The 26,900-nt window shown below is 43.1% G+C and overlaps 1 protein-coding gene across 10 annotated transcripts in view; it reads right to left on the reverse strand.

Annotated features, from left to right (window-relative positions):
* Positions 1–26,900, reverse strand: part of ANK3 (ankyrin 3) — a 345,627-nt gene that overhangs the window by 136,532 nt on the left and 182,195 nt on the right. For all 10 annotated transcript variants that reach the window (XM_058189397.1, XM_058189394.1, XM_058189398.1 and 7 more), the window contains 6 exons: positions 14,376–14,477; positions 10,303–10,401; positions 7,234–7,332; positions 4,536–4,634; positions 2,690–2,875; positions 132–230 (listed from right to left, as the gene is read on the reverse strand). In XM_058189397.1, coding sequence (XP_058045380.1) covers positions 132–230; positions 2,690–2,875; positions 4,536–4,634; positions 7,234–7,332; positions 10,303–10,401; positions 14,376–14,477 — 684 coding nt within the window. The remainder of the gene's footprint in view (positions 1–131; positions 231–2,689; positions 2,876–4,535; positions 4,635–7,233; positions 7,333–10,302; positions 10,402–14,375; positions 14,478–26,900) is intronic.

The following is a 26,900-nucleotide window of genomic DNA, read 5'->3' on the forward strand; positions in this document are numbered from 1 at the left end:
CTTTTGTGCTTACAATTTCTACTAAAAAGAGATGATGGGGGTTGTAGTCGAAAGGCTTAAAAAATTCTGGGTCAAGGGAGTAGCACTAAGCAAAATACATAGATGATTTTATTTAATGGATTGTGACATACCCTGGCAGTAAAGTCCACAGCTGCCCCACGGTTTAATAGAAGCGTAGCTACGTTGATGTTCCCGTAGTGAGCAGCTATGTGCAGAGGAGTGAAGCCACTCTGAAAGATAAAGAAAAACAACCACAACATACACAGCAAAAGATCAATTATTGTTATTTTTTTCAAATGTCTTCCAGGAACTCCTATAATGCATGTTCCCCAAATAGGATGGGTGTTCTAATTTTCACCACGGTTTTGCTTAACGTTCTGTTTAAGGATGGGGAGGTTGGGAGAGCTCAGAAGAAAATGTGTTACTCATATTTTGGGAGAGAAAGAGCAGAAAAAAGTATTTGGCTATTTCAAAAAGAAACTATGAAAAATGCTACTAATACAAGGCAAATGATGCCTGCCATTTAGTTTGTTAAGTCAATGTCTTTTTGGAAATATCTATCTGGGATGTATATTTCCGCATCCTCACCAGTTAAATATTTTAAAAATTTTCCCTGCTAAAGTTCAGAAAGAAGTCCCCTAAAATAATTGCTGGCTATTTTTACTATCCAGAGATTGAAGACAGATGCTGATTGAAACACCACCAGTCTATTTTGAAAGGAATTAATAAGAGGTGGGTTTTTTTTTAAATTTATTCTATATAAGATGGACGCCTCCCACTGTGAGCAATCAGGCTGGATTAATCTTACAATTTCATGAGAAAATATCCATCCAAACAAAGATGTTCAGTGAGTCGCTCTGATATTTGAGCGATTGTTTTTTTGTTTTTTTTTTAAGTTCCCCTGTTTTGACAAATGCTAAAACATGCAGCCATTCCGTCCATTCCCACCATGAGTGAAAATTTCGTCGGGAACCCATCCGCTTCCGAAATGGTCCACAAGCCTGGTTAGCCATGCTCCCTCTGCTTCCAGCTCAGACATTTCTGAGTCCCTGGGAAGAATCCATCTCTTCTGGTGGATGCCGACAACCAAGTGTCATGCAGGAGCCAGTCCCGGGTGCAGAAGTGGCCAGAGATGTCTGCAGCTGTGCACGGAGCGGATAAAGTCTCGATCCAGCAATGGAAACCCGGCTGGACCCCCACCTTCTGTCTCTGGGGCAGTGGGGTGGGGAGGCCATGACTTCCACTGAAGCTCTCTCAAGGGGAATTTTTTTAGCGTGGGACTCAGCTGCAGAAAACCCTGCCCCTCCACTACATTCCCCATCACCCCAATGACCCCCACCCCCAGCAGCACATGCCACCCTCGGTTCAGACGGAAGCCGCTCTCTACTCCTCTAAAAGGCAGTGCAGAGAAGAGAAGAAAAGGAAGAAAAGAAGAAGCAGCTCTGAGTGGTAGAAGAAGAGCGATGATGCACAGAGAGACTCATAGTTGAAACACAGAGAAGACTTTATATAGATATAGAGATATACCTCGGTTGTTCTATTCACCATCATCTAGGTTAACACATTGGGAAGCAAAGGAAAGGGGGAAAAATGGATGGTTAGTTCTCCAACGGCCATAATGGGGCAGAAAGCTTTGCGAAGGCCAGATGAGGCTAAAATAAAATCACAAACAAGCACAGAAGGGAAGCAGGGCTGACCGGCAGAAACACAAATGGTTAAACATGTAAGTAAATACCCCTTGGGAGAAATCAAACACACACACCCTCTCTCTTCTCCTCTATCCCATGACAGCCTTCAGTTCTAGACTTCTTGATTTTGAGTCTTGCCAGTTTCTCACATAATAAAAAAGAAAGGAGAGTCACTTCCATGGGCTGGAAGCTGTGCCAGGCTTCATTCATGTGTCAAGGGCCCCATCTGAGGTAAGCCAGGCCACAGCCATTTTGCGAAGGAACATCAGGCACTTCAAGGGTTTATTGCGTATATTAAAGGCCCCTATTTTGCCCTAGCAATTGACCTATCCCTTCAAAACTAAACAGGACTAACCAGTCCTTGGTTCATGGGCTGTGGGGTCACAAAGGTAGTTCCTGGAATGAACCTTTTGCTCTCCTGCACTAGAGTGGCAGTGGGCTCAGTAAAGTAAACTCAAGACTGCAATAGCCCCTTGATGGACCTCAAATGATTCAAAAGACCTCTCACCACCAGTTGCATGTTGCAGGTTTTCTTCAACGATTTTGAGACACAGATACACAGCGTACGCTTATAAATCAAAAATCCACCAGTTCTTGAGCGGCAGCCAACTTAACAAGCCTCCTGGTGTTGCTGTCCCAAAGATGCTATTCTAAAAGGCAACTGGACTTTCTTGGTTTTCTTTCCTTGAAAACATTCTGCCTCTCATGGAAAAGCACCTTTGGGACAACCATGACCTGGATGACCGAGAATCTCCATAGACCTCCTGGTGCTGCTGTTTCTACATTTGCAATAACTGGTAGAGTCAAACTATAATTGGTTGACTAAAATTGGTTTGCGCATTCAAGTTCAACATTAAATTCAACTTGAAAAAAATGCTTCAATTAAGCCACGGCAAAGGGCATCGATGTCTTGCATAATCAAAACTCCTGTCTAAGAGCAGCAGAGGAAGAGCACACATCCATCCATGTCCTTTCGAAGAAAAAAATGTTGCATAACTAACCTTGGACTCCACATCGGCATTGTGATCGTTCTGCAGTAGCAAAGCAGCCGCCTTGGTGTCATCCTTGCGTGCAGCGATGTGGAGCGCAGGGAGCCGGACTTTGCCCTTCGTGTCGTTTTCGAGCAACAAGGAGACCACCTGGTCATGGCCCTGCTGGAGAGCCACTGCCAACGGGGTGAAGCCGTCCTGCCAAAGGAACAAGGCGCAGCCATCAGCAGACAGTACAACATCAGTCACAGATGACCACTGGTTTTGTTTTTGTTTTACATGCCAGCAAAGAAGCAGCTTTAGAAATATATACCAATGGATCTTTCTGCAATATCTCTTTTGTCAGTGTTTCAATACAAGGAAGAGAAAATCTGGAAATTACTTGTCTGAAGAGAACGATACATACGGTTCCCGTTGCAATTATTTTATATTTCCCTGTAAAAAAAAAAGGGTTATGGTGCCTACTCCACAAAGTTGAAGGGATTTTACAGTCAACAATAACTGTCTCAGAAATGTAAAAGAGGGTATCATATAATGAACTGAAGCTAAAGCTGAAGGCACGATATAGTTCGGCAAAAGTGGAACTTCAAGATTAGGGCATGAAGTGTGTGGCCAAGTCAGTAACATAATGGGGGGTTGCCAGACGACTGGATGGGAAGTGGATTGTGATATGGAATGTGCAGACTTGAGAACTGCTGTTTGGTTTCTTGTAAATGTCTCTTGATGCATCTGCTGCACCTGTGATTTCTTGGCCAAGAGCCACCTATCTAGATCGCAGGTGAGGAGTCTGCTCCCAAAATGTCGTCCAAAGAACAGGGCGGAACCTCAAACTGAATTCAATCATTATGATGAACCCGCATTGTGCATAATCATCTCCTCCTTTTGGTCCTGAACAGAGTGGGTCAAATTTAGCAGATATTCACTGCGCAAAAAGTTGAAGGAATTCATGCTGGAGAAGGTGGCAACAAGCGTGGCACAGAGCATCTCTCCGGGCCTTCCGTTGGGCAGAGGTTTTAAATTTCTTGAATTCCTGAAAAGAATCTGGACATTTGGAAGTTTGTGAATGTGGGCCCTTCTTCCCTGTAACAAAGCCTGGATTCCTTTTAACTTGTTTACCAAGCCACCTTTGATTGGATTCACATAATACAACAGAAAAAAACCAAACAGACCATGTTATGTTTTTGCATGTTAATGCATGGACTCGGGAAAATAAGCATTCATCAGAACTATAGTATGGGTCTCTAGGCATTTAATTTATTTACACTCTGAAACATGAGGAAGTTGTACATCTGGTCCTGTTTACGATCAGTAGCTATGGATGGAAAAATATGTTGCCCGGTTACACCAACAACACTAACTGAAATGACTCATAGCAGTTACAATTAAAATCCTTTGGCCTGGATTTTTATTAACTTTTCCAGGCTGGTCTAGAACAGGGGTCTCCAACCAGGACAACTTTAAGCCTGGCGGACTTCAACTCCCAGAAAGCTGGCTGGGGCATTCTGGGAGTTGCAGTCCTCCAGGCTTAAAGTTTGCCAAGGTTGGAGACCCCTGGTCTGGAAGGCTTAGGTTTTGGGGTGATCTCCCACTCCTGGATCTGACCCTCCTTATGTCCTTTGAGATCAACCAAAGTTGGGTTGAAGGATGTTGAATACTATAAAAACAATGTGCAAAAGTTAGATTGTTTGGGTGCCAGCCGCCTATGGGCCCTTTTTTTATTTTTTAAGAACAGCTCTTGGGATAGTACTTACAAGGCAAATCTGACCTTGGCTCACCCCTAATCATCTTCATTTATTTTATATAACATGATCATACAATATATTTAATATTTTGGCAAAGTTTATATATGAGTATTTACCTCAGTGGCGAGGCTCTGGCTAGCTCCATTATCAAGAAGAAACTTAACCACTTCCAAATGATTTTCTTGGGCTGCCATGTACAGTGGTGTGAAGCCATTCTGGGGGGGGGGGGACAGGAAAAAACACAGAAATTTTTCAGAATCCCACACATCTTGGAAGGTACAAGATTATAGAAGTCTGAAGCAAGTAACCAATGCCAAGTTCACACTGAGAACTCAGCCAATTTCGGAAACGTGTTTTTCAATGCTTCTCTATCTTAAAAATATCCTTTTTAATTGACAGAGTACAAAAAGAGATGAACACACACATATTTCTTTTCTTTTACCTGGAAAAGCAAGCGAGAACATTATGTGTTCAGTTTGTCCACACAACAATGTCCCTGATTTAAAAATTAAGTTTCTGAGCAAACTCAATCATAAAAACAAAGGATTAAACCCTGAATTGATGTCTGTAGATAGTTAGACTCTTGCAAATGGCCAGCTCTTATTCTAGAGATGGGCACAGCTCGCCATGATATGCCCATGGATGAAACATTCATAAGGAAATCATGGGATAAGTTCTTCCCTTACATACTTCTGTGATATGTCACCAGTAAAAATAGAGGAGAGTTAGTACTATGAGATCACAACTCCCTCCCCTCAGCCTGGATGTTCCCATCTGGCATAACAATATTGTGTTTGCAGTCTCTTCCTTAGAAGAGAAGGAAAGAGGAAACACTAAAACTAAGACATTCAACACCAGCTTTAGGGAAGACTAGAAGACCTCCAAGGTCCCTTCCAACTCTGTTATTCTTAAGAGTGTTTCCTCACATCCTCACAGCAAAGAATTGAGAATCTATGCTTCCCACTAAAATGTGGTACAAACTAATCCTGTTGAAAAAGTGTAGGATACACTTGGATGAATACGGAAGCCATAAGCCACAATCAGATCCTTGGTGGGTCTTAGCTAAAAATTGTAATGGGAGAAATGTTGAAGCAGAGAAGTAAACAACGTGACTCGGACAGGCTCCAGACAAGGAAGGAGATGTGTGAGGACACCCCTTTTTCTGGGCTGCAGATATTTGGTTCTGACAATCTTTTCCTTGAGAGACCCCTGTTTGCTCAAGGGCAAACAGCAGGACAACAGCTGTCAAACTCAAGAACATTTGAGGAACAACTTCATTGGTTTCCAGTGAATGAGATGGACAGGAAGTGCTGAGCTCTTCCTCCTTAACTGGATGGCAGCTGATGAAGCTGAACACAACCACAAACGGAGGAATCAGTTTGAGCAATCAGAATGAGATAGAAATGTGTCCTTTGGCCCAGGGGTCTCCAATCTTGGCAACTTTAATCTGGCTGGGGAATTCTGGGAGTTGAAGTCCACCAGACTTAAAGTTGCCAAGGTTGGAGACCCCTGCTTTGGCCAACCTAAGCTGGGTCAAGAAAAAAGGCAGCGAAAAATTGTCCCACCTTCCACAGCCAATGAAAATAAAGTCTTTGTTAAATGGCTTTTTCACCCATAATGTTTGACAGACTCCATGAGAGTCAGGATCAGCTGATATTTGGGCAAACTTTCTCTGTTGTTCTAACTGCGTTTGTCATAGCCATGTGACCTACTCTGATCTTACGGGTACTTTATCTGTAGTCTCATTACCATTTCGTCTTTTGATGTTTAAATAGTTTGACTAAATGTTAATGATGATTTATTTTGTGAGGTACCTTCTGCATTGGGCCAAAGGCACAGTATAGATTAAGTGACCGGGCATGAAACAATAAACCTTAATGGAGGTTTAAATGGATGATGCTTCCAGGCATACTTCAAACTCAGTTCCAGAAAATACATTGCTCCTATTTGTCACCCTTTAAATCAGCTGCATCTTCTTCTGACATTGCATGGCTGTCCTCTATAGCTGGCAGGTCCTCATAGGAAAAGAGGCAACTGCTTGAAAGGTGGCATGCCTGAATTCCTGAATATTCCAAGGCACCTTTTTGGAATTAAATCCAAAGCACCGGACAGCCCCACTATGTCCTCCTGATGTCCTCCTTCCCACAATCAGATACATACTATATGCTGATTTTCCCTGGTATCTGAGCTGGGGAGATTTTTATTCTTCTAATAGGGAGAAAGGAAACAGTAACTGCAAAATTTGGTTTATATTCACAATTTGATGCAATATGTTTTGCCCAGTGGGGGATTCAGCTGGTTTGGGCAAACTGGTTGTTAAATTGCTGGCTGGCCCCGCCCTTTCCTGTCCCGCCCCTTCCAGGAATCCCACGCACCCTGTTTTGGCTCCCAGGACACTTCAGGGAGGCCTACTAGGCCCAAAACGGGGTACAGGAGGGTGTGGTGCGGCCCCCCTGTTTCCTGTTTTGGCTCTCAGGAGGCTGCACGGAGGCCTACTAAGCCCAAAACTGGGCGCAGGGGTGCTCCCCAGTGGCCCGTTTTTGCTCCCAGGAGGGTGCAGGAGGCCAAGTGCTGTCTATCACAGCCCCTGGCCACGCCCACCTAGCCACTCATTAGGGCAGAGAACCGATTGTTAAAGTATTTGAATCCCACCACTTTTGCCCGATGGCTTCCAACGTTAATTCCAGGGAAGCTACATGAGGAAAGCAAAGAGGTTAAAGGACTTTGGTAAGAAAGGGAGAGAAGGTAAAGTCATCCCCTCTGCCTGCCCGCCCGCCCGCCAGCAGAACAGGGTTCAAGTGAATATGACTTTACCTGCGACTGTGCATTGACGTTGGCCCCATTTGTCACCAGCACCTTCACCACCTCGGTCTGCCCAGCCAAGGATGCAATGTGCAAAGCTGTGTTTCCTTTCTGTAAGGAGAGATGAGAATGGCATGTGAAAACTGCCAGGCTCTCCAGCTACAGGGGCAGCAGGAAGACGCCAATGAGCCTGTTTACAGCTGAGCGGTCCCCAGATGACCCACGCAGGGATTCTGTGCATAACTGGACAGCTCTGGGATCTGACCCACTAGAGATTTAGGCACCGAGGAACAAGCGCCTCTGCTTCAACAGTTCACTGAGCTTCAGGAGGAGACACACTGCGAAAGAGAATTCACTAGATAATTTGGGGAACGTGGGTTCCCATGAAGTTAATTCTCAGGATACAAACTCTTAGCTTCGGTGGGCTGTGGGAATTACCACAAACTGTGATTTGAAAACGGCCCAGCATATGCACCCTGTGGGTATCCTTAGTGGGCAAACGGTAGCATCTGAGGCATGGCAAGATGCTACAATGGAAATGACACAGGCACTTGCACAACTGGTGTGACCTCTTTTTGCACAAAGATGTCAGGGCTTTAGGGAAAGGACGATTCTTTCACAAAAAATGAGACTGTTCTGTCCTCCCTCGCCTCCGTCCGAATGATGGCTTAATTAGCCATCACTATCAGCTCTGGCAGCAGAATAGCCAGCGTCTGCCAAGAGCCTCTGTTATCTTCCACAACGCTGGTGAGTCGCCTAGAAACAAACTTCAGCTCTTAATCAGTGGATTTGCCTGTTACAAAGAGACACAGCAGCTCTGGCTGCCTTTTATATCCTGTGGGGTGTGGCTCCATGACTCAGCACTTCCTAGGCCTGCCCCACCCTTGCTTCTGTTGTTCCCTCCTCTCCTGCCCACAAAACCAAGCCTGACTGCCATCAGCTGGGTCTGCAGGTGTGGCCTGGCGGGGGGGGGGAAGAGTCAGGGGATGGAGGCCTCGTTATCTCTTCCACCTGGCCTGTTTCTGGCTCCTGGAGCTGCGCCAGGCAAGCCGGTGCTCCCAAGGTAAGTCCTGACGGCCCTTCCCCCTCACTGTCCAAGTCACTTTCTGGCAGCAGGCCCGGCTCGGGTGGTGGGGGCGCAGACACAACAGAGACATTATTAGACTGCTGGAGTTTATTGGAGCTGCTGTATTTCTTTTAGCCACAGTCAAGGTTTATAATCTTTTGTCTCTAGCTGTGACAAACCAAAGATCCGTGATGGCAAACCTATGGCACATGTGCCACAGGTGGCACGCAGCGCTGTCTCTGTGGGCACACGAGCCATCACCCCAGTTCAGCTCTGCCGCGCATGCCCATGTGCCTTCTGCTGGCCAACTGGTCGTCGGGTCTGTGCCGCAAATATGCAGGAGGCAGGGCGCGTGTGCACATATATGGGGGTGGGGCACATGCGGGGGTGGGGTATGTGCAGGGGGTGGGGCACGGGAGCATACATGCGTGGGGGCGGGGCGCATGCATGGGGAGGCACATTGCATTTTGGGGATTCAGGCGCCCACTTTGGGCACTTGGTCCGGAGAAGGTTAGCCATCCCTGTCATAGATAATTCAAATTAGATAGGAAAACTTCTGCATTCCTTTTGATCTTAACAGTCTTGCAAACCTGAGATTTCTGCCATTTATTCATATTACACCGGACTCTAAGTTGGCATTACAAGGTGAAATGCAACATTCTTATCCTTTGATTTTATTTTTTCATTTGCAGATATATTTAATTTCCCATTTTTCATTCTGATATTGCCACTGTGTGCTGCACCCATCCTGCTTCTCTTCTAGTGTGAGCTATTAGCTCTGCCTCTCCTGCTGCCCTCCACCGGGCCCAGGCCCAGGTCTGCAGGTGTGCTGCTGCTGCAGAAGAACCGTGCCAGCCCTTCTTCGGAGACCTTGAAGGAGAATGAAAATGGCGACTCTGCACAAACACAGCCGAGTGCTGGGGAGTCGGTTACTATGGAACAATCGGGCAACAGGGAGGTTCTGACTGTTTAGGAGGGTGCAAAATATTTCAAACTGCCCGACTGGAGATTTAGTGGTGCTGACTCTGACATTTAATTGAACCCATGGCCAAATTCTCTTCCTTTCCTCTTGTAAACATTGGATTGCTGCTCTTGAACATATTGGCACTGGCCACCGACACAGCTGTCATTACAAAGCCTTTCCAGGCCTAGTGGTGGTCCAATTCAAGGTCTTTGAGATCCAAAACCACTTGACTGGGATGTGGCTGTCAGGGTTCTGATGGATGCCCTAATTAAATCATGAATCTTGAGCCAAGCTTCAAAAGAAATCCAGTTATTTATTAGGAGCTTCATGTCACAGGTTCCCAAATGACGCCAGCTCTGACCCTACGATTTCTCCCCCTCCCTGATGAATGTGTCATCAATCACATTCGCCAATGGAGCAATTTCGCGGGTTGTAGAGGTCACTCCCCTCGGCTGCTGTAAGTAATCCCTGGATAGGGCCTTGAGAGAGATAAGCATGGAATATGCATCTATCTTTGGCTGTTGTGCCATTTCACCGGTTTCCCATCCCCCCTGGCCTCGAGAGCAGGCCAGGGAAGCTTTGCGAGTTGACAGTGGCCTTTGGGCTCAGGGTATTGTAGGACACCGATTGTGGGAATGGTAAACCACTGTGCAGCTGTGGCTTTTCAGCAAAGCATGTTAAGAGAACTATGGTATTTTATCAGTCCAGGGGTCTCCAATCTTGGAAACTTTAAGACTTGTGGACTTCAACTTCCAGAATTCCTCAGCCAGCAAAGCTTAAAGTTGCCAAGATTGGAGGCCCCTGGTCTAGTTCTTCATAATCACAGACATTACAGGAAGCTGAAATGAGACAGATTCATCTCCTGACCAGCCTTTGCCTAGTTCTGGTCTCTGAAACAACATCTCTACCTTCCCCAAAACATTTTCCCTTTCCTCTACACCTCCCCCATCTCGGCTTAAAGGCTTAAGGCCTTTTTCTTCCTTTAGTTGCCCTCCGCAGGCATGGAGCCTGAGCAGGAGAGCAATGCAAGTTTCAGATACCAGCTGCAGACCTTGGTTGCTGCATCCACATTGGCGCCTCTCTGGATCAGCTCTGACACAACTTCTACGTGGCCTTCTTTGGAAGCGAGATGGAGAGCATTCAGCCCATTCTGATAAAGAGAAAAGGGAAGAGAAGAGATTGATGCAGGGCGCTCAGAACAACAGATGATAACTCAAGAGGCCTAAAGGTCACATTCCAGCATGATGAGAACTTGAGGGAAAGAAGCTGAGAAAGTGAAGGGGGGGGAGGGAGAGAGGGAGAGAGGAAGGAAGGAAGGAATGGCTTATCTTTCTAATTCATTACTTATGGTAATGGTAAAGGTTCCCCTCGTGCATATGTATTAGTCATTCCCAACTCTAGGGGGCGATGCTCATCTCCATTTCAAAGCTGAAGAGCCAGAGCTGTCCGAAGACGTCTCCGTGGTCATGTGGCCGGTGTGACTCAATGCCAAAGGCACACAGAACGCTGTTACCTTCCCACCAAAAGTGGTCCCTATTTTTCTACTTGCATTTTTTATGTGCTTTCAAACTGCTAGGTTAGCAAGTAACGGACACGTAACGGGAGCTCACCCCATTATGCAGCACTAGGGATTCGAATGGCTGAACTGCTGACCTTTTGATTGACAAGTTCAGCATCTTAGCCACTGAGCCACCGTGTCCCTTACTTAATTCATTATTTACTCCCTTTGCAATCCAATGCATCATCAGTCCAACAGAAAACGTAGTGCAATTATCCTTATGTTTTACATGTGATGAACATGGATGATAGTCAGCAACCTTTCCATCAAATGTACTGAAGAGAGAACATTCCTATGTTGGCAGAGAATTCTGGAAGTTATCAGTTTTGGAGCATCACTGATGGGCACCATGCCCAGGGAGGCCACAGGGCAACCTCTGCAAAAACACATGGGCTGTTTCATTTCCAAATGAGAGCTTCACCTTACAGGTGCCACTGAAATGAGACTCCCATGCATATTCCTCAGCCGGAAGTCCCACTTAATTCTTAAAACTGTACTGTCAGGGTTTCAGCCTTCCTACTTTAAGATGGTATCCATGACTAGAGTACCAAAGCGCTCCATGGCATAGGACCGGTTATTTACGAGACCGCCTACTGCCACCAATAGCCTCCCACCGACCTGTGTGCTCCCACAGGGAGGGACTCCTCAGGGTGCCGTCAGTCAAACAATGTCGACTGGCGACCCCCAGGGGGAGGGCCTTCTCTGTGGGGGCTCCTGCTCTTTGGAATGAGCTCTCTCCGGGGTTGCGTCAACTCCCTGACCTCCGGACCTTTAAACACGAACTTAAAACCTTTTTGTTCCAGAGTCTGGCCTAACGCAATTTTAATTATGGTGATTTTATGTGGGTTTTATGACAGTTTTAACTATTGTGGCCAATATTTTAGAATCAGTTTTTAAAAATGTTTTAATTTTTGTTCATGTTGTTTTATCCCGGCTGTAAACTGCCCTGAGTCCTTCGGGAGAAGGGTGGTATAGAAATCAAATAAATAAATAAATACATAATAAACAAAGGACTAAGTACTTTTCTGTATGGAAATCTCAGCACCCAATTCATTTGTAATCAATACAAATATACCCCATGTATCAAAACCAACCAATTTCTCCTGTCAAGCAAAGATGGAATCATATCTTTGATATTAGTGTATCTCCATAAAATCCAGAGGAGTTAATTTCAAGTTGTAATGTAGATTAAACACCTTAATAGGCACACATTATGTTCCAAAGTGCTGACCTTAAAGCTATAATAATAATACAATATGGTGCAGCACCTACTGAGGGTAACTTGAAGAGAAGTTCTAGGGTTCAGCAGAAGTTTCAAATGCAATCTAGGGAAGTAAATCCTACTAGGTACTTAATGGAATACTTAATGGTACTACATCTGCATAAAAGGAAGTAAGCAGTGGGGTACCACAAAGTTCTGTCTTAGGTCAATTACTCTTCAATATCTTCATAAATGACTTAGATGAGGGGATAGAAGGAGAACTCATCTAATTTGCAGATGACACTAAACTGGCAGGAATAAGCCAACACCCCAGAAGACAAACTCAGGATGCAAAAAAATCTTGACAAGATTTGAACAATGGACCCTATCCAACAATATAAAATTTAATATGGAGAAAAGCAAGGTTTTACACCTGGGCAGGAAAATCAAAGGTACAAGTACAGATTAGGCAAAACCTGGCTCAAAAACACTAACTGTGAGAGGGACCTTGGAATCCTAGTAGATGATCATTTAAACATAAACCAGCAGTGTGGTGCAGCAGCCAAAAAACTAATACAATCCTTGGTTGTATAAACAGAGGCATAGAATCAAAATCATGTGAAGTATTAGTACTGCCTTATAAATCCTTAGTAAGACCACACCTGGAATCCTGCATCCAGTTTTGGTCACCATATTACAAAAAGGATATTGAGACTTTGGAAAAAGTGTAGAGGAGAGCAACTAAGATGATTAAAGGCCTGAAGAATAAAATATATGAAGAATGGGTGCAGAATTTGGGTTTCAATAATCTAGAAAAAAAAAAGGATTAGGGGTGGCATGATAGCAGTATACCAGTATTTGAGGGACTGCCACGAAGAAGAGAGGTCAACTTATTTTCCAAAGCACCAGAAGGGAGGACAAGAAATAATGGATGGAAACTAATCAAGGAGAGAAGCAATCTAGAATTAAGGAAAAACTTCTAACAGTGAGGAATCCACTATTAACCGGTGGAACAGAAGTTGCCTTCAGAAGTTGTCGGAACTTCATCATTGGAGGTTTTTAAGAGAAAGACAGCCACCTGTATGACATAGTATAGGATCTCCTGCTCAAGCAGAGGATTGGACCAGAAGACCTCCGAGGTCCCTTCCAGCTCTATTTGGATTGATTGAGGTTCAATGGGGCTTAGTTTAGATGTATGGGACTCTAGCCTTAAAACATATGAATATTACTGTTCTTTCTTACCACATATTTTCCCCAACTAAGATCTTTTTCTTTCTTTCTCTTTCTTTCTTTCTTTCTTTCTTTCTTTCTTTCTTTCTTTCTTTCTTTCTTTCTTTCTTTCTTTCTCTTTCTTTCTCTCTCTCTCTCTCTCCCTTCCTTCCTTCCTTTTTCTCGCTCTTTCTTCCATCCCTCCATCCCTCCCTCCATCCACCCATCCACCTGTTTAGGAGAAACTATTATTAATTTTTGTCCAGTAATCATATTATTATTATTATTATTATTATTATTATTATTATTATTATTATTATTATTATTATTATTATTATTATTATTATTTACACAAAATGACAGTATACACAGCAAACGAGATAACTATGCTGGATTTCGTATCACAGATCACTAGTCGAACACTTCCCAAGCGTTTAGGACTGCATGATGTATCGGCAGATTATGCAAGCAGATCCCAGTAAGGTGGCCTTCTGCAGCTGACCAATGGTGATCTTGTCAGCGCCAATTGCTTTTAAGTGCTTGCCTAGGTCTTTAGGCACAGCTCCCAGTGTGCCGAGTACCACTGGAACCATCTACACTGGTTTATGCCAGAGTCTCTGCAATTCGATTCTCAAATCTTGATATCTGGTGACTTTTTCAAGTTGTTTCTCATCGATTCTGCTGTCACCAGGTATAGCAATGTTGACTATCCACACTTTTTTCTTTTCCACAATCGTGATATCCGGGGTATTGTGTTCCAAAACTTTATCAGTCTGTATTCAGAAATCCCACAGTACTTTTGCATGCTCATTTTCAATCAAAATAATTATTCAAAATAATAATAATTATTAATTATTATTATTATTTGAATAATAATTATTCAAAATTATTATTATTATTATCATCAACATCATCAACATAATAATAATACCCAGTGGACATGAAATATGCTGTTTTGACTGCTTAAGTGAACCTCAAGCCCTCTAAGTGAGCTGGATTTTAATTCCCATAATCCCCAGACAGCTTTGGCAGAAGAACATCTAGTTTATCCTGGAGGAGGCTGTCCTAAACTCTTGGACAGGCACCCTCAAGACACAGACACAAACACAGGCTAGTGGTAAAAACAAAATATGTGCGAATGAAATATTTCTACAACCTGATTACAAATGTTGATGTCCACTCCATTCTTTAAGTAGTCAAGAGCTTTTTCCAAGTTGCCTGCTCGGGCTGCTCGTAGGTAGCTTGCATTGGTGTCAGACTGTAAGAGAAAGAAAAAGAAGAGAAAATAAAGAGTTTGAAAACCAAGCGTGAGCTGCAATCTGAATTTTGTGATGTGGAACATTTATATAACTGCCATCACACCCAGATCCTATACCTACATTTGGAATCAACGTTAAGCATTAGCATAACGTCCACAATTAGATATAATGAGGTACCTCTTTGTTATATATTTTATTATTTATATTTTATTACTCCCTGTTGGGTATATGCTGCGTTATGATACTTGCAATACAAAATTTTAACATCCATGTAGATATCAGTTAGATACGCCTTCAGTGAAACAGGAAAGGAATTCTGTAGCTTTTTCGGTAGCACCTTGCCTGGTATTGGAGGTTGAAAAGGTACAAGAGTAGCCATTATTCTCCGACAGAAGAAAGTAAAGGATTTGCTCCTGGTCATACAACGAGGACAGCTTGGCAAGTCCAGGAAATAAATTCTCCTGACCAAACCTCCAGTCCCTCTCCTAAAGGTCACCATTCGTTTTAAGGCTTCCGGGTCTCAAGACAACCTACATCTGCCAAGGGTTTTCTAAATATTGCAGAAAATGGTTTGTTGGCTTGGTTCATTCATTTTTAGGCAAATACAGGTAGTCCTCGATTTATGACCACAGTTAAGCCCATCATTTCTGTTGTTAAGTGAGACAGCTGTTAAATGAGTTTTGCCCCATTTTATGACCCTTCTTGCCACAGTTGTTAAGTAAATCGCTGCCCTTGTTAAATTGGTAACTGTTGTTAAGTGAATCTGGATTCCCCATTAACTTTGCTTGTCAAAAGGTCACAAAAGGGGATCACATGACCCCGGGACACTGCAACCATCATAAACATGAGCTGGTTCCCAACCATCTGAATTTTGATCACATGACCCTGGGGAACGCTATAATGGTTATAAGTGTGAAAAACAGCCATAAGTCATTTTTTTCAGTGATGTTATAACTTCGAACCGTCGCTAAATGAACTGTTCTAAGTCAACATTTTGACCACAGCTTGGTCCACGCAAGCTAAATACATCAGGAGAGAAATGTTTGAAAACCATGATGCAGGGAATCTTATCCAAACTAAAGGACTTTACTTTTGAGGATCTCATGATCAGCCAATCTCTGGGTCCCAAATAAATATTTTTGACCCTCGCCATAACACATAAAAAAATCGTATACTTTTAATTAATGAAACAAAATACTATTCCGCATATATAGCAGTAATTTTTGTGTTAATTTCAACATTCAGCATGACTGCCATTGTACTGGATTTACAAAAGAGTGCTTGGTTACTGTTTAGCTCTCTGGCCCATTTTAGCATTGTTGTGCAGGGAAATCTCTAGCACAATCTCATTGTTCTCAGCCAGGACATATTCTGGCTCCTGTCCTAGCATGGAGCTCATTTTGATTTCCCTGTGGAAGTGGAAAAATAACTTTATTTTGGAGGAATGAACTTGTTCCTAGACCATCAATATTCTATGGGAAGAAATCTTTGTACCCTTACGATACTTTCTTCTTGCAAAAAAAGAAGAAACTCCTACTGCAGAATAAAGCAGGTGCTTCTACACACCATGTAAAAGGGAAAGGTCAGTTACCTGCAGAATTTCTCCATTGTGGAACACTCTCACATTTAAGAAGTACAATAAAGCTATTTGAAGAAAACCAGTAGATACATGCACAAATTTAATTTAGAAACAGCTGTTTGTTTGTTTGTTTGTTTAATTTAGAACGTCTGATCCCAAACATGGGAACATGACTCTGAGTGACTTACATTAAAAATAAGAAACAATAAAGAGGAACTAACTGAAAGAAAACCCTTTGCATCTTAATCCAGCCCCTTGAACAGAAAACAGAGCCAACAATATCCAGATGTTTAGAGACATCTGGGATGTCATCCAGGTGAGGGTGGCACAGTCCTTGGAGGGGGGATCTTGTTCATGGGTTAGGTGCTGTGACAGAGAAGTCTAAAACAATGGTATTGTTTGATTGAACAATCCAGAGCACACATTCATGCCAGACAAATTGGAAGCAATGCAGTGGGGTCACTTGTGGGTAACAAGGCATGCCAACATTGTCCATGCCACCTCATTCTGGACCATCGATGGCTTCCAGGCAGCCTTCAGGGGCAATTCAGAGTGCATTACAGCAGTCCCACCGTGAGTTGACTCAACAAAGCTGTTTCTAGCCACAATGACACTGAAACAACAAAACCTACTGTTGTGATGGAAGCACTGCCCCATTGTGCTTGTGTCACAACATCTCAGCATCAGCATCAACAAATAAGTGACAGGGTTGATATCACAACTTCACAACACGCATCTTATCACCTGGCCCCCTCCTGAAAACTTTTAGGGACAAAGTCTTCTCAACCAAACATTGACTCTGCTAGTTTGGGGCAATTTGTAAGTCAAGTATGTCAATGCGGACTTAAGTAGGACACTAAGTCAATAAGAACAACTCATTTATCAAGCAGTTACATGCATGTAATAGTGCCAAGTGTTATACCAGGTTCTGTGCTTTTCCATGCCACATAAGGCTGTATTGTCTAGATTTGTTCCACCTGCAAGAGGCAGAGTTTATAGAGTTATCTGAATGGCTTAAGCTTCGTTTAAGGTTTAAAAGAGGGCTGTTAGAGGCATCAGATCCTGAAGGTGAAACTGAAATACTTTGGCCACCTAATGAGAAGGAAGGACTCACTGGAGAAGAGCCTCATGCTGGGAAAGATTGAGGGCAAAAGAAGAAGGGGACGGCAGAGAAGGAGGTGGCTGGATGGAGTCACTGAAGCAGTCGGCATGAGTTTAAATGGACTCCAGAGGATGGTAGAGGACAGGAAGGCCTGGAGGAATGTTGTCCATGGGGTCGTGCTGGGTCGGACACAACTTCGCAACTAACAACAACAAAAGGAGGCACCAAATGAGCAACTGGGAGACTGCGAGTTCTAGTCCCACCTTGGGGACAGAAGCAGCTGTGAGACTCTGGGCCTGTCCCTCTCTCTTCACCCTATGGGTAATAGTAGCAGAGTTGGAAGGGACTTTGGAGGTCATTTAGTCCAACCCCCTGCTCATGCAGGAAATCTGTACTAGGGATTCGAACCGCCGAACTGCCGACCTTTCTGATCGACAAGCTCAATGTCTTAGTCACTGGACCACCTAGTCAGACCAGAACAAACTACTCCCAGAAATGCCATCAAGAAACCTTCAAAGACTTGCCAGGCAGTTGCCAAGAATCTAAACTGATTCAAAGGCTCACATGCACGCACAGACACACACACACCACCAGCAACAACAATAAATACTTAAAAATAATAAAATAAGCCTTATAATGCCAGAAAAGCCAATCACTGATATTTGGTATGGTTGCTTAATTGGGGGAGGGAGGCTGAAGAGCTCCTAGAGCCACAAAAAGTATGGGAGGGGGAGTTGTGCCCCTAATATGGTCAAAGGTCATGCATCCCTTCCCTTTTTTTAAAAAAGGCTAAGAAGGAGTTTCAATTAGTACCCAAGGAATATGTGGTGGGATATTATTCCAGATTCCTTCTGAATTTTCCACTTTAATTTAAATATGCAACCTCTTTATTTGTGCATAGTAAAATATGATTTGGGATACTTAGCAATGCTTTATGTCTGTCATCACCCGAACAGTAGCTTAATTTTAGCATTCCAGAATGGTACACAGTAAGCTAGCCATGTGCTTTCTTGATGTTTTAAAGGAAGAGGACCAACTGCATTCCAGTTAGCACACAGGAGGAAAAAGCATAGATGATGAGCAGGGGTTAAAATTAGGTTTTACAGGAAAAGATCTATTTGTAACAGCAACCTCTGCCAGTTCTGGAAATACTTTCTCTCTCTTTCAAACGCATTGTCATTTTTCAGATGGGGAAAAAAATTCAACAGCCGGATAAATGTTGTGTTTAGGTGAATCATCACATAACATTCTTTAGCTTTTAAAACATGGCTTCCTATAAACACTTCTGATCTCAATTATTCATCTCAGCAAATCTCCCAGTAATATAATTGCTTGCAGTCTATAATTGATCTGACAACTTCCCCAATCCACAGAATCATCATAAATCTCTGGTAGCTACTCCGATGCGTGCTGCACCCTATCAAGGATTTCTCCAGAACATCCTTCCAAAGGGCTACCAAGCGGAACTCCCTGAATCTGTGGATCAGGCACGGGCGTCCCTTTTAGCACACTTGAAGCTTACTCATAAGCATAAATCTACAATGCTTATTCACCACAACTCCCTGCTAGAAGCAAAGAAGTACCGTACCCCTGTGGATTCACTCCTCGCCATGGTTCAGCTTGCGTTGCCCGTGGTGTCCTCTGCGCACGCCATGTCTCCGTGCACTCAGGGGAGAGAACGCAGCATTTGCTGAGTCGCTAGTAAAATGCCAGAGCAGCAGTATTGCCCATGAACAGGGAGCAGGTCAATGCACTCTCGGAGCCTCTGTCTAGGGCAGGACCATGTCAGCCTCAACCCAGCCCTTCTGTACACATTCGACGGAAAGCAGCAGGCAGGCAGGTCGGGCAGCTTCAGCCTGCGGAAGGCCAGAAACCTGATCCCACCAGGACATCTCTTCCAAGAAAGCTGGCCTCAAATTGGCCGTTTTTGGGTGGAAAGGCAGAAGGCCTTCTGAGGTCCTGCTTCACTTTTCTTCTGTATGCTCAGCGTTTCTATACAGCTAAGGATTTAGCAAACGCGGATAAATAAGAAATAGACACTTAAGCCAGTAAGTTAAAGCCAACACAAGCAGTTCTAACCAAAGCAGCCTTCCTTTATATTGTAGGGGGAGGGGAGGGGAGGGAAGGGAAGGGAAGGGAAGGGGATATTCTGATAGTATTTCACCAAAAAAACTATACCCTCCTACCATTTCATCAGTATTCTGTTTTTAGGCAGGGAAAAAAAAGATGAGCAAGATACTTCAGTCTGCTTATGAGCAAAGGTCCGAGCCCTCTCTTCCTGTCAAAGTCCACACTCTCTGCACATGGATGAGCCTTCAAACCTCTCTTGGCCAGCAGCTTCTGGGTTAGGGGTCCTAGCAAGATGACCACTAGATGGCAACAGAGAGACACAGAAACTTCAGAGTCCCACCAGTAGGTGGCATAAAAAACCCTGAGGAGAAATACTGTAAATGCCATGACTAACAGGCGGCCATCTAGCGGTCTCTTTTAGCTTACAAGAAAAGTTTAGAAATGCCTTGTGAGATACGCTCCTATCTTTCAAATGTCTCAGTTCACACAATCACTGGGAGTCAAGCCTTACCAGGTAGCACTTTGCTCTTAACTAGGAAGGGTCATCCAACAAGTAAAGTCACTTTCAAAGATATGCTTGCAAAAATAATTTCAGATGCAATATGTTTATTTTCCATATTACCTTAGAGGGGCATTTTACATCGCAACACTCTCTTTTAAACAAGTTTCTTGAGCTTTTCTTTTCTTTTTTCTTTTCTTTCCTTGGATATAACAACACTTTTCCTACAGAGCAACCCCCCCCCCAATTTCGTCAGTGGAACTCCCTACCACTAATAATATATCTGCATGGAACATCTGGGTAAGAGCTACATGTGGTCCATCACTACATGTCATTCTTAGAACTGGTCCATTGAGCATGTCCACATTAAGATGCACGAATATTAGAACAATAGTCATAAATCAGCATTTATCCCACACAGTTATTAAGAGTGGATATTTTGCTGCAATTGTCATGAAGTTGCATAAGAAAATATGGTTGTATTCACTCTGAAATATTTTTGTCACCCAGGGAAATCATCATTTCTCCTATAAGCACTGTTGATCTTTGAAAAGTCCTTATCCTCATATCAGTAATACCAGTGGATAACCAACTTCACTCAGGGTGACTGAGCCTTGACAATCAAGCTGCTACAAAGGAATAATACTTAATGTTCCCCTGCAGTCCCAACCATCTCACTCATTGCCAAAAGTAGGTTTAGAGATTCATGCTCTAAGGATCATTTGAAGAATTGGACAAAAAAATCCCTCTTTTTCACCCAAGTTTGATCTAGAAGGTCATTCAGGATCCTTAAATTTGGCAGATTTTATAACTTTAACTTCAGCAGCTCTAGCTCCATATTAACAATGCGCATTTCAGTTAAATCAGGTGCAATTGTTTTATAGAGGAAGGTCATCAGAGCTCTCTCAAGAAAGACCACGCAATGAAAAATAGGATGCGCGTCAGAGGTACTTTAGGCCTTTTCTTTGACACAAACATATCCTTTTACATTTCTTCCACGCATCTTCTATGCAGTAAGCAGAACACCCCCTTGCAACTTTTTGGAGGGTTGGGAAACAGAGGGCAGAGAACAAAACCTTGACTAGCTTGCTTTAGAGGTAAACCTTGAAAAAACACTCAAATAATGAAGCAAACAGATCTACATACACATTTACCTACAAACCAGGAGGAATCCTCTTTTTGCCAAGAATGACAACAATCAAAACAACTCATTACCGGCACACAATTGCCAAGAAATAAATTTTAAAAGCAACCTTATGACAGCATCTGCACACACTTACTTGGTCCACGAAATGCTCCCCCTCTTCCACCACTGCCATCTTCTGTGGTCAAATGTGAAACATGATGATTCAATTAGTTAACACTTTGCACACGGCTTGTCAGCCCAAAATAGCTGCCAAACAGAAAGCAACAAAGCTAGCCAGCATGGTCACGTAGGCTACCTCTCCAACTATTTCTAAAGAATGGGAAGGCAAGTCGAGGTCTGGCTAGGAGCACCAAGAGACCAGCAAAGCAGACATCCTGGAGATGCCTCCCTGCATTGTAATCTTGAGCCCTTTCCGGGCTGTGTAAGACTGGGGTGAGGAGGACCAAAAATAGCCTCCAAATCAGCGGGCCAGGCAGGCAGGGATCACTCCTGAAATGAGCTTCCGGGATGCTGTTGACCAGCTGTTCTCCAGAAAAGGACCCAGGTTGTGTGTCAACCCTGAAGCTGACCTGACCTGAGGCAACACTGAAGCTCCAAGATGGCTTCGGTCAAGTCAGCTTCAGGGTTGACATTGTGCTTGTTTTCCAGACAACCAGGGACTGATGTTTACCCAGTCTGTATGCTGACAAAGGGAAAGGGTCCCAGGAGCATTTTAAACCTGGGGAAACAACATCATGGATGGGTTGGATGGACTGGAGTTGCCTTCTCAGCTGCTTGAAGAATTAGCGGCATTGCCAGGTGTAAAAGAGAGAGAGAAGAGAAAACAACACGGTGGCCTGTGGGCTGTCCAGTTGCAGTGGAAATAAAAAAATGGTAGCCTATTTCATTCAAGAATGGAAAATAAATTGATCGCAACACTAACACTACCTCTGATTTGTTAAAACTATTTGTGATAGAGAAAAAGACACTCTTCAGATTAAGAGAGTCTAAATCTTTTTCTTTCTTTCTTTTGCTCACACAGTGACAGTTCAATCCTAAATTGTGGTTAGTGGAACGTTTTCCTAAAGTTGGAAGCTCAGTGGTTTCAAAACCTACTAAAATTTGTTTGTTTGTTTCTTTAACAAAGAAGCAAAAAATACAAAATGAACCCACAATCAGCCACCAAGATAAAAACATTAAGAACTCTCAATACAACCACTTCACGGGGAAGTCCAATTCTCACAGGCAGGAAACAGCCACAACTTAGGGCCTTGTGAAGGGCCAACAGAGACAGGGCCAATTTGATCTCCAGGGAGACGATGCCCATTCATGCGATGGGTATTTCTCCCTGAGTCCCACTAAATGACACTCTACAATGGATGGAACCCACAGCATACCTCTCCTGCCAGTTCTGATAGGATGGCATTCAGAGAAAGGCAGTCCTGCAAATAATCTGGCACCATGCCATAAAGGACCTTAAACTCAAATGGAAGCACACCGGCAACCAGTGTAAGTGACAGTTTGTTGACTGCATCTAAAACAACAAACTATGGTTATTCAAACAGAAGACAGAAGCAGCTGCCTAGTAGAAGGAAGGATGTGGAACAGTATCAATCAACAAGACTCAACTTTTCACAATAAAACCATGGTATGTAAGCCCATAGCAATGCATAGCAATATAAACCATAATTTATACAGCATAATATCATGGTTCAATCATCCTTCTAAAACCAAATAAATGCGTTGTCCAGCTTGTGTCAGAATATCAGATGAATTTACTAATTTAGAAGTAATTCTTCATACAGTACTAATGTATTCGTTTGTCTTTGGGGGTTAGTAGGAGAACATCTTGGAAGTGGAAATATTTTTCCTGCAGTAGTGGCTAAAATTGTGAAAACCTTTTGGGGAAAGTGTATTTTTGAGGTTTGATGGCTAATAATACCACTTTTTTTGGGGGGGGGAGTTTCAAGATAATCTTATTCCACTGCTGGAATGGCCTGGGAATAGCCCAGACCTTAGCCCAATTGAAAATCTATGGAACTGACTAAAGAAACTTGTTAGTCAGAAGCGACCCAACAATAAAACCCAGTTAATAGAAACAATACTTCAATCTTGGTTTCACATTGTAACAGCTGCAGAACTAAAAGGCTTGGTTCACTCCATGGGAAGACATTGTAAGGCCGTAATCTATGCTAAAGGTTACCCGACTAGGTATTAACTGAGATGGTGATAATTTTTGTATATTCGTTTTTTCTAGACCAGGATGCCTTGTGCACAGTCACTCACGCCCTTGTGACGTCTCGTCTGGACTACTGCAATGCTCTCTACATGGGGCTCCCCTTGAAGGGCATCCGGAGGCTGCAGTTGGTCCAGAATGCAGCTGCGCGGGTGATAGAGGGAGCCCCTCGTGGCTCCCGAGTGACACCTATCCTGCGCAGGCTGCACTGGCTACCTGTGGCCTTCTGGGTGCGCTTCAAGGTGTTGGTGAACGTCTTTAAAGCGCTCCATGGCATAGGGCCGGGTTACTTACGGGACCGCCTGCTGCTACCGAATACCTCTCACCGACCCGGCGCCTCACAGAGAGGGACTCTCAGGGTGCGGCGGCCGCGCCAGTGTCGTCTGCCGACCCCCAGGGGAAGGGCCTTCTCTGTGGGGGCTCCCGCCCTCTGGAACGAACTCCCCCCAGGACTTCGTCAACTTCCGGACCTCCGAACCTTTCGCCGCGAGCTCAAAACTTACTTATTTATCTGCGCTGGACTGGGTTAGTTTTTTAAGTTATGGGTTTTTAATGGGTTTTATCTCTAAATTTTAATTGTGGCCAATTTAAATAAGTTTTTTACTAGTATTTTAATTGTATTTATAATGTATTGTGCATTTTTTACTTGGCTGTGAACCACCCTGAGTCCTTCGGGAGAAGGGCGGTATACAAATTTAAATAATAAATAAATAAATAAATAATAAATAAATAAATAAATTCTACATGTTTCACTTTTCTTTTTTCTACTATAACTGCTATTCTAATAGCAAATCCTTCATAAAACTTATTCCATTACATTCTTGATTAAATTAACTTTTCATTGATATATAATTTTATGATACTACTCCAAAAAAAGGTGGTGTTATTAGCTAGTTTTTGAAAATACACTTTTCCCAAAAGGTTTCACCAAATTTGGCTACTACTGTATATGTTGCCAAAGACTGGTGTCCAGTTATTTTTTTTTTCCAATAAAACCGTCTGTCCATGTGAAAGGCAAAAAGGGACCACATGGTGCTTCCCTTCCCTGCTGAAATTTAAGGCAGAAGATGGACTTTCTAAGCAAATGTCCCCCAGCCTGGATAGCAAGCAAGATTGGCAGTTTTTGTGCCTTGGACCATCCTATATACTGTACATATGTCAGAATCATCATGCATATGTAAGCCACATGTCTACAACAATTTCTCATTGCTAGTATGAAAACTCGGTGATCAAGCAACTCTACTTTTCTTTGTTCTCATAACTAATTGAAACCACCTTTCTCTGCTTTTAAAGCACATGATAGCGGTGTTCCAATATCTCAGGAGTTGCCATAAAGAACAGGGAGTCAAGCTATCCTCCAAAGCACCTGAAGGCAGGACCAGAAGCAATGGATGAAAATAAACCAAGGATAGAAGCAACCTATATCTAAGGAGAAATTTCCTAACAGTGAGGGCAATTAACCAGTGGAATGGCTTGCCTTCAGAAGTTCTGGATGCACCAACGCTGGAGGTTTTTAAAAAGAGATTGGACAACCATTTGTCTGAAATGTGTAGGATTTCCTGGCTAAGCAGGAGGATGGATAGAAGACCTCCAAGATCCCTTCCAATTTTGTTGTTGTTGTTGTTTATAAATACTGTGATCAAAATATTCAGTAGACATCTTTGAGATATTTTAAACCATGAGATCTCATGGCTTCTTTAGACATGGTTTGTAGAACAAATTACAACTGGCTTGGTTTATACAACACAACGATGCATGCATCATGGTTTACAAATTACATCCAATACCAAGCCAAAACCAACCAAATAACGTTATAACTTAATTCAATGCGTGAATCAAGAGCGCATATTTCACAACAGGACTTCAGGTCTATCAGCAATAAAAAACTGGTACTTCATGGTATTTGACAGCTGACTACAGGGACATCTGCAGGAGCTTCCTGCTTTTGTCAGAAAGTCAAAAGGGATGTTTCCTCTCACATTTGTTATGGCACTCCTACAAAAGAGGAGGTTGTGTTGCACAACTACAGTGATTTTTCATTATTCTGCCCTGGTTGCCCTCCTCAGACATTTACTGTATTGTATACGGTGGTTTTTATATTTTTGGACTTGTCTTAACTGTCATGAGTTAAGTCTGTCCGTAGTCTGCACTGGCTTCCTGTGGTCTTTCGGGTGCGCTTCAAGATCCTGGTTACCACCTTTAAAGCGCTCCATGGCTTAGGACCCGGGTACTTACGAGACCGCCTGCTGTTTACCTTATGCCTCCCACCGACCCGTACGCTCTCATAGAGAGGGTCTCCTCAGGGTGCCGTCCGCCAAACAATGTCGGCTGGCGGCCCCCAGGAGTAGGGCCTTCTCTGTGGGAGCATCGACGCTCTGGAATGAACTCCCCCCTGGCCTACGTCAAGTGCCTGATCTTCGGACCTTCCGTCGTGAGCTAAAAACATATTTATTCATTCAAGCGGGACTGGCATAAATGGATTGATTTTAAATTGGGTTTTAGTAGTATTTTAAATTTTAAATTCATTTTAATTCTGAGCCATTTAGTAATTTTATATTTTAAATCCGTTTTAATTGTATATATTTTGTATTTTACTCTGACTGTACACCGCCCTGAGTCCTTCGGGAGAAGGGCGGTATAAAAATTTAATAAATAAATAAATAAATGAGTCAATTTTATTGGAAGCAAATAAAGGTGACAAATAATCACTCAAGGATGGAGTGAGGATGCTACATATTGAGTGAAATAAGAGGGAAGGATTAATTCCATGGAAACCTTTGGGTCTCATCTGACATTTTTGGATTTGGAAATTCGGGTCTGGTCAGTGTTTGAATGGGAAATCCCAGAAGAAAGCAGGAGTAAATGCCTGTTAAGATTGCCAAGACAAAGGTATGGATGTGCCAAGAAGTCACTAGGAATGAAGCTGGAATTTCTCTTCACTCCCACTTGAGCAACAGCCCTCCAATGTAGCCGAATCCCCTAATTATTTCAGATCCAACATTTCATCAGCTGTTGCTGTAAGCAAAGAAAAGCTCTTATGTAACCAGAAGGTTGGCTGAGAATCCCACAATCAGGTCTTAGGGAACTGATCTAACACTACCATTTTCCCCAAAGTGATGGAAGTCTGCCAGGAAGGAGGAAAATGAATGCCATCCCATTATGTTCCTGGAGGGAAAGAAAGTTAAATCACATGCCAGGTGGAGCCATTACAAGACATCATTTCTTCCTTGGTTAAAGCCAGAGAGAAGAGAAGCTCAAATATTAAAGTGTTGTGTACATGAGGAGAGTAGCCTGTTTGCAGAAGCAATCTCACAACCCTTGGTGTGTGTTATAAGTGAAATTCCAGTGGTTGGAAGCTAGCACCCACCACTCTCCTAGAAAAATGAAATATTTTAGGAAATATTAAAAGGAAAAGGAAGTGGCAGTTGGGCAGGCCTGAATCAGTAATAAATAAAAATTAATGATTAATGATGGATAACAGTTTGTACATAAATATGATGTTGGAAAATGGAAATAAAATTATTAAAAAAAAAGGGCAGAATATAAGGGGCGTGCATAAGAGCAGAAACGTGCCTACCATTCCTGTCCTACTGTTTCCTTTCATTATATCCAATTTATATAGTTATTACATGCTTATACTCATATATATGCTTATATGTTATATAGTTGTGTAGGAATTTAGCACCCACCCACCTCCTAGAAGAATGAAATATTTTAGAAAATATTTAAAAAGGCAGAATATATTTCCCTGGATGAGAAATGGAGAAACATGTTTTAAAGACAAAGCAGCTCCCTGCAACTTCCTGCCAC

This window comes from Ahaetulla prasina, chromosome 6 (genome assembly GCF_028640845.1).
Source record: "Ahaetulla prasina isolate Xishuangbanna chromosome 6, ASM2864084v1, whole genome shotgun sequence".
Taxonomy (NCBI): Eukaryota; Metazoa; Chordata; class Lepidosauria; order Squamata; family Colubridae; genus Ahaetulla; species Ahaetulla prasina.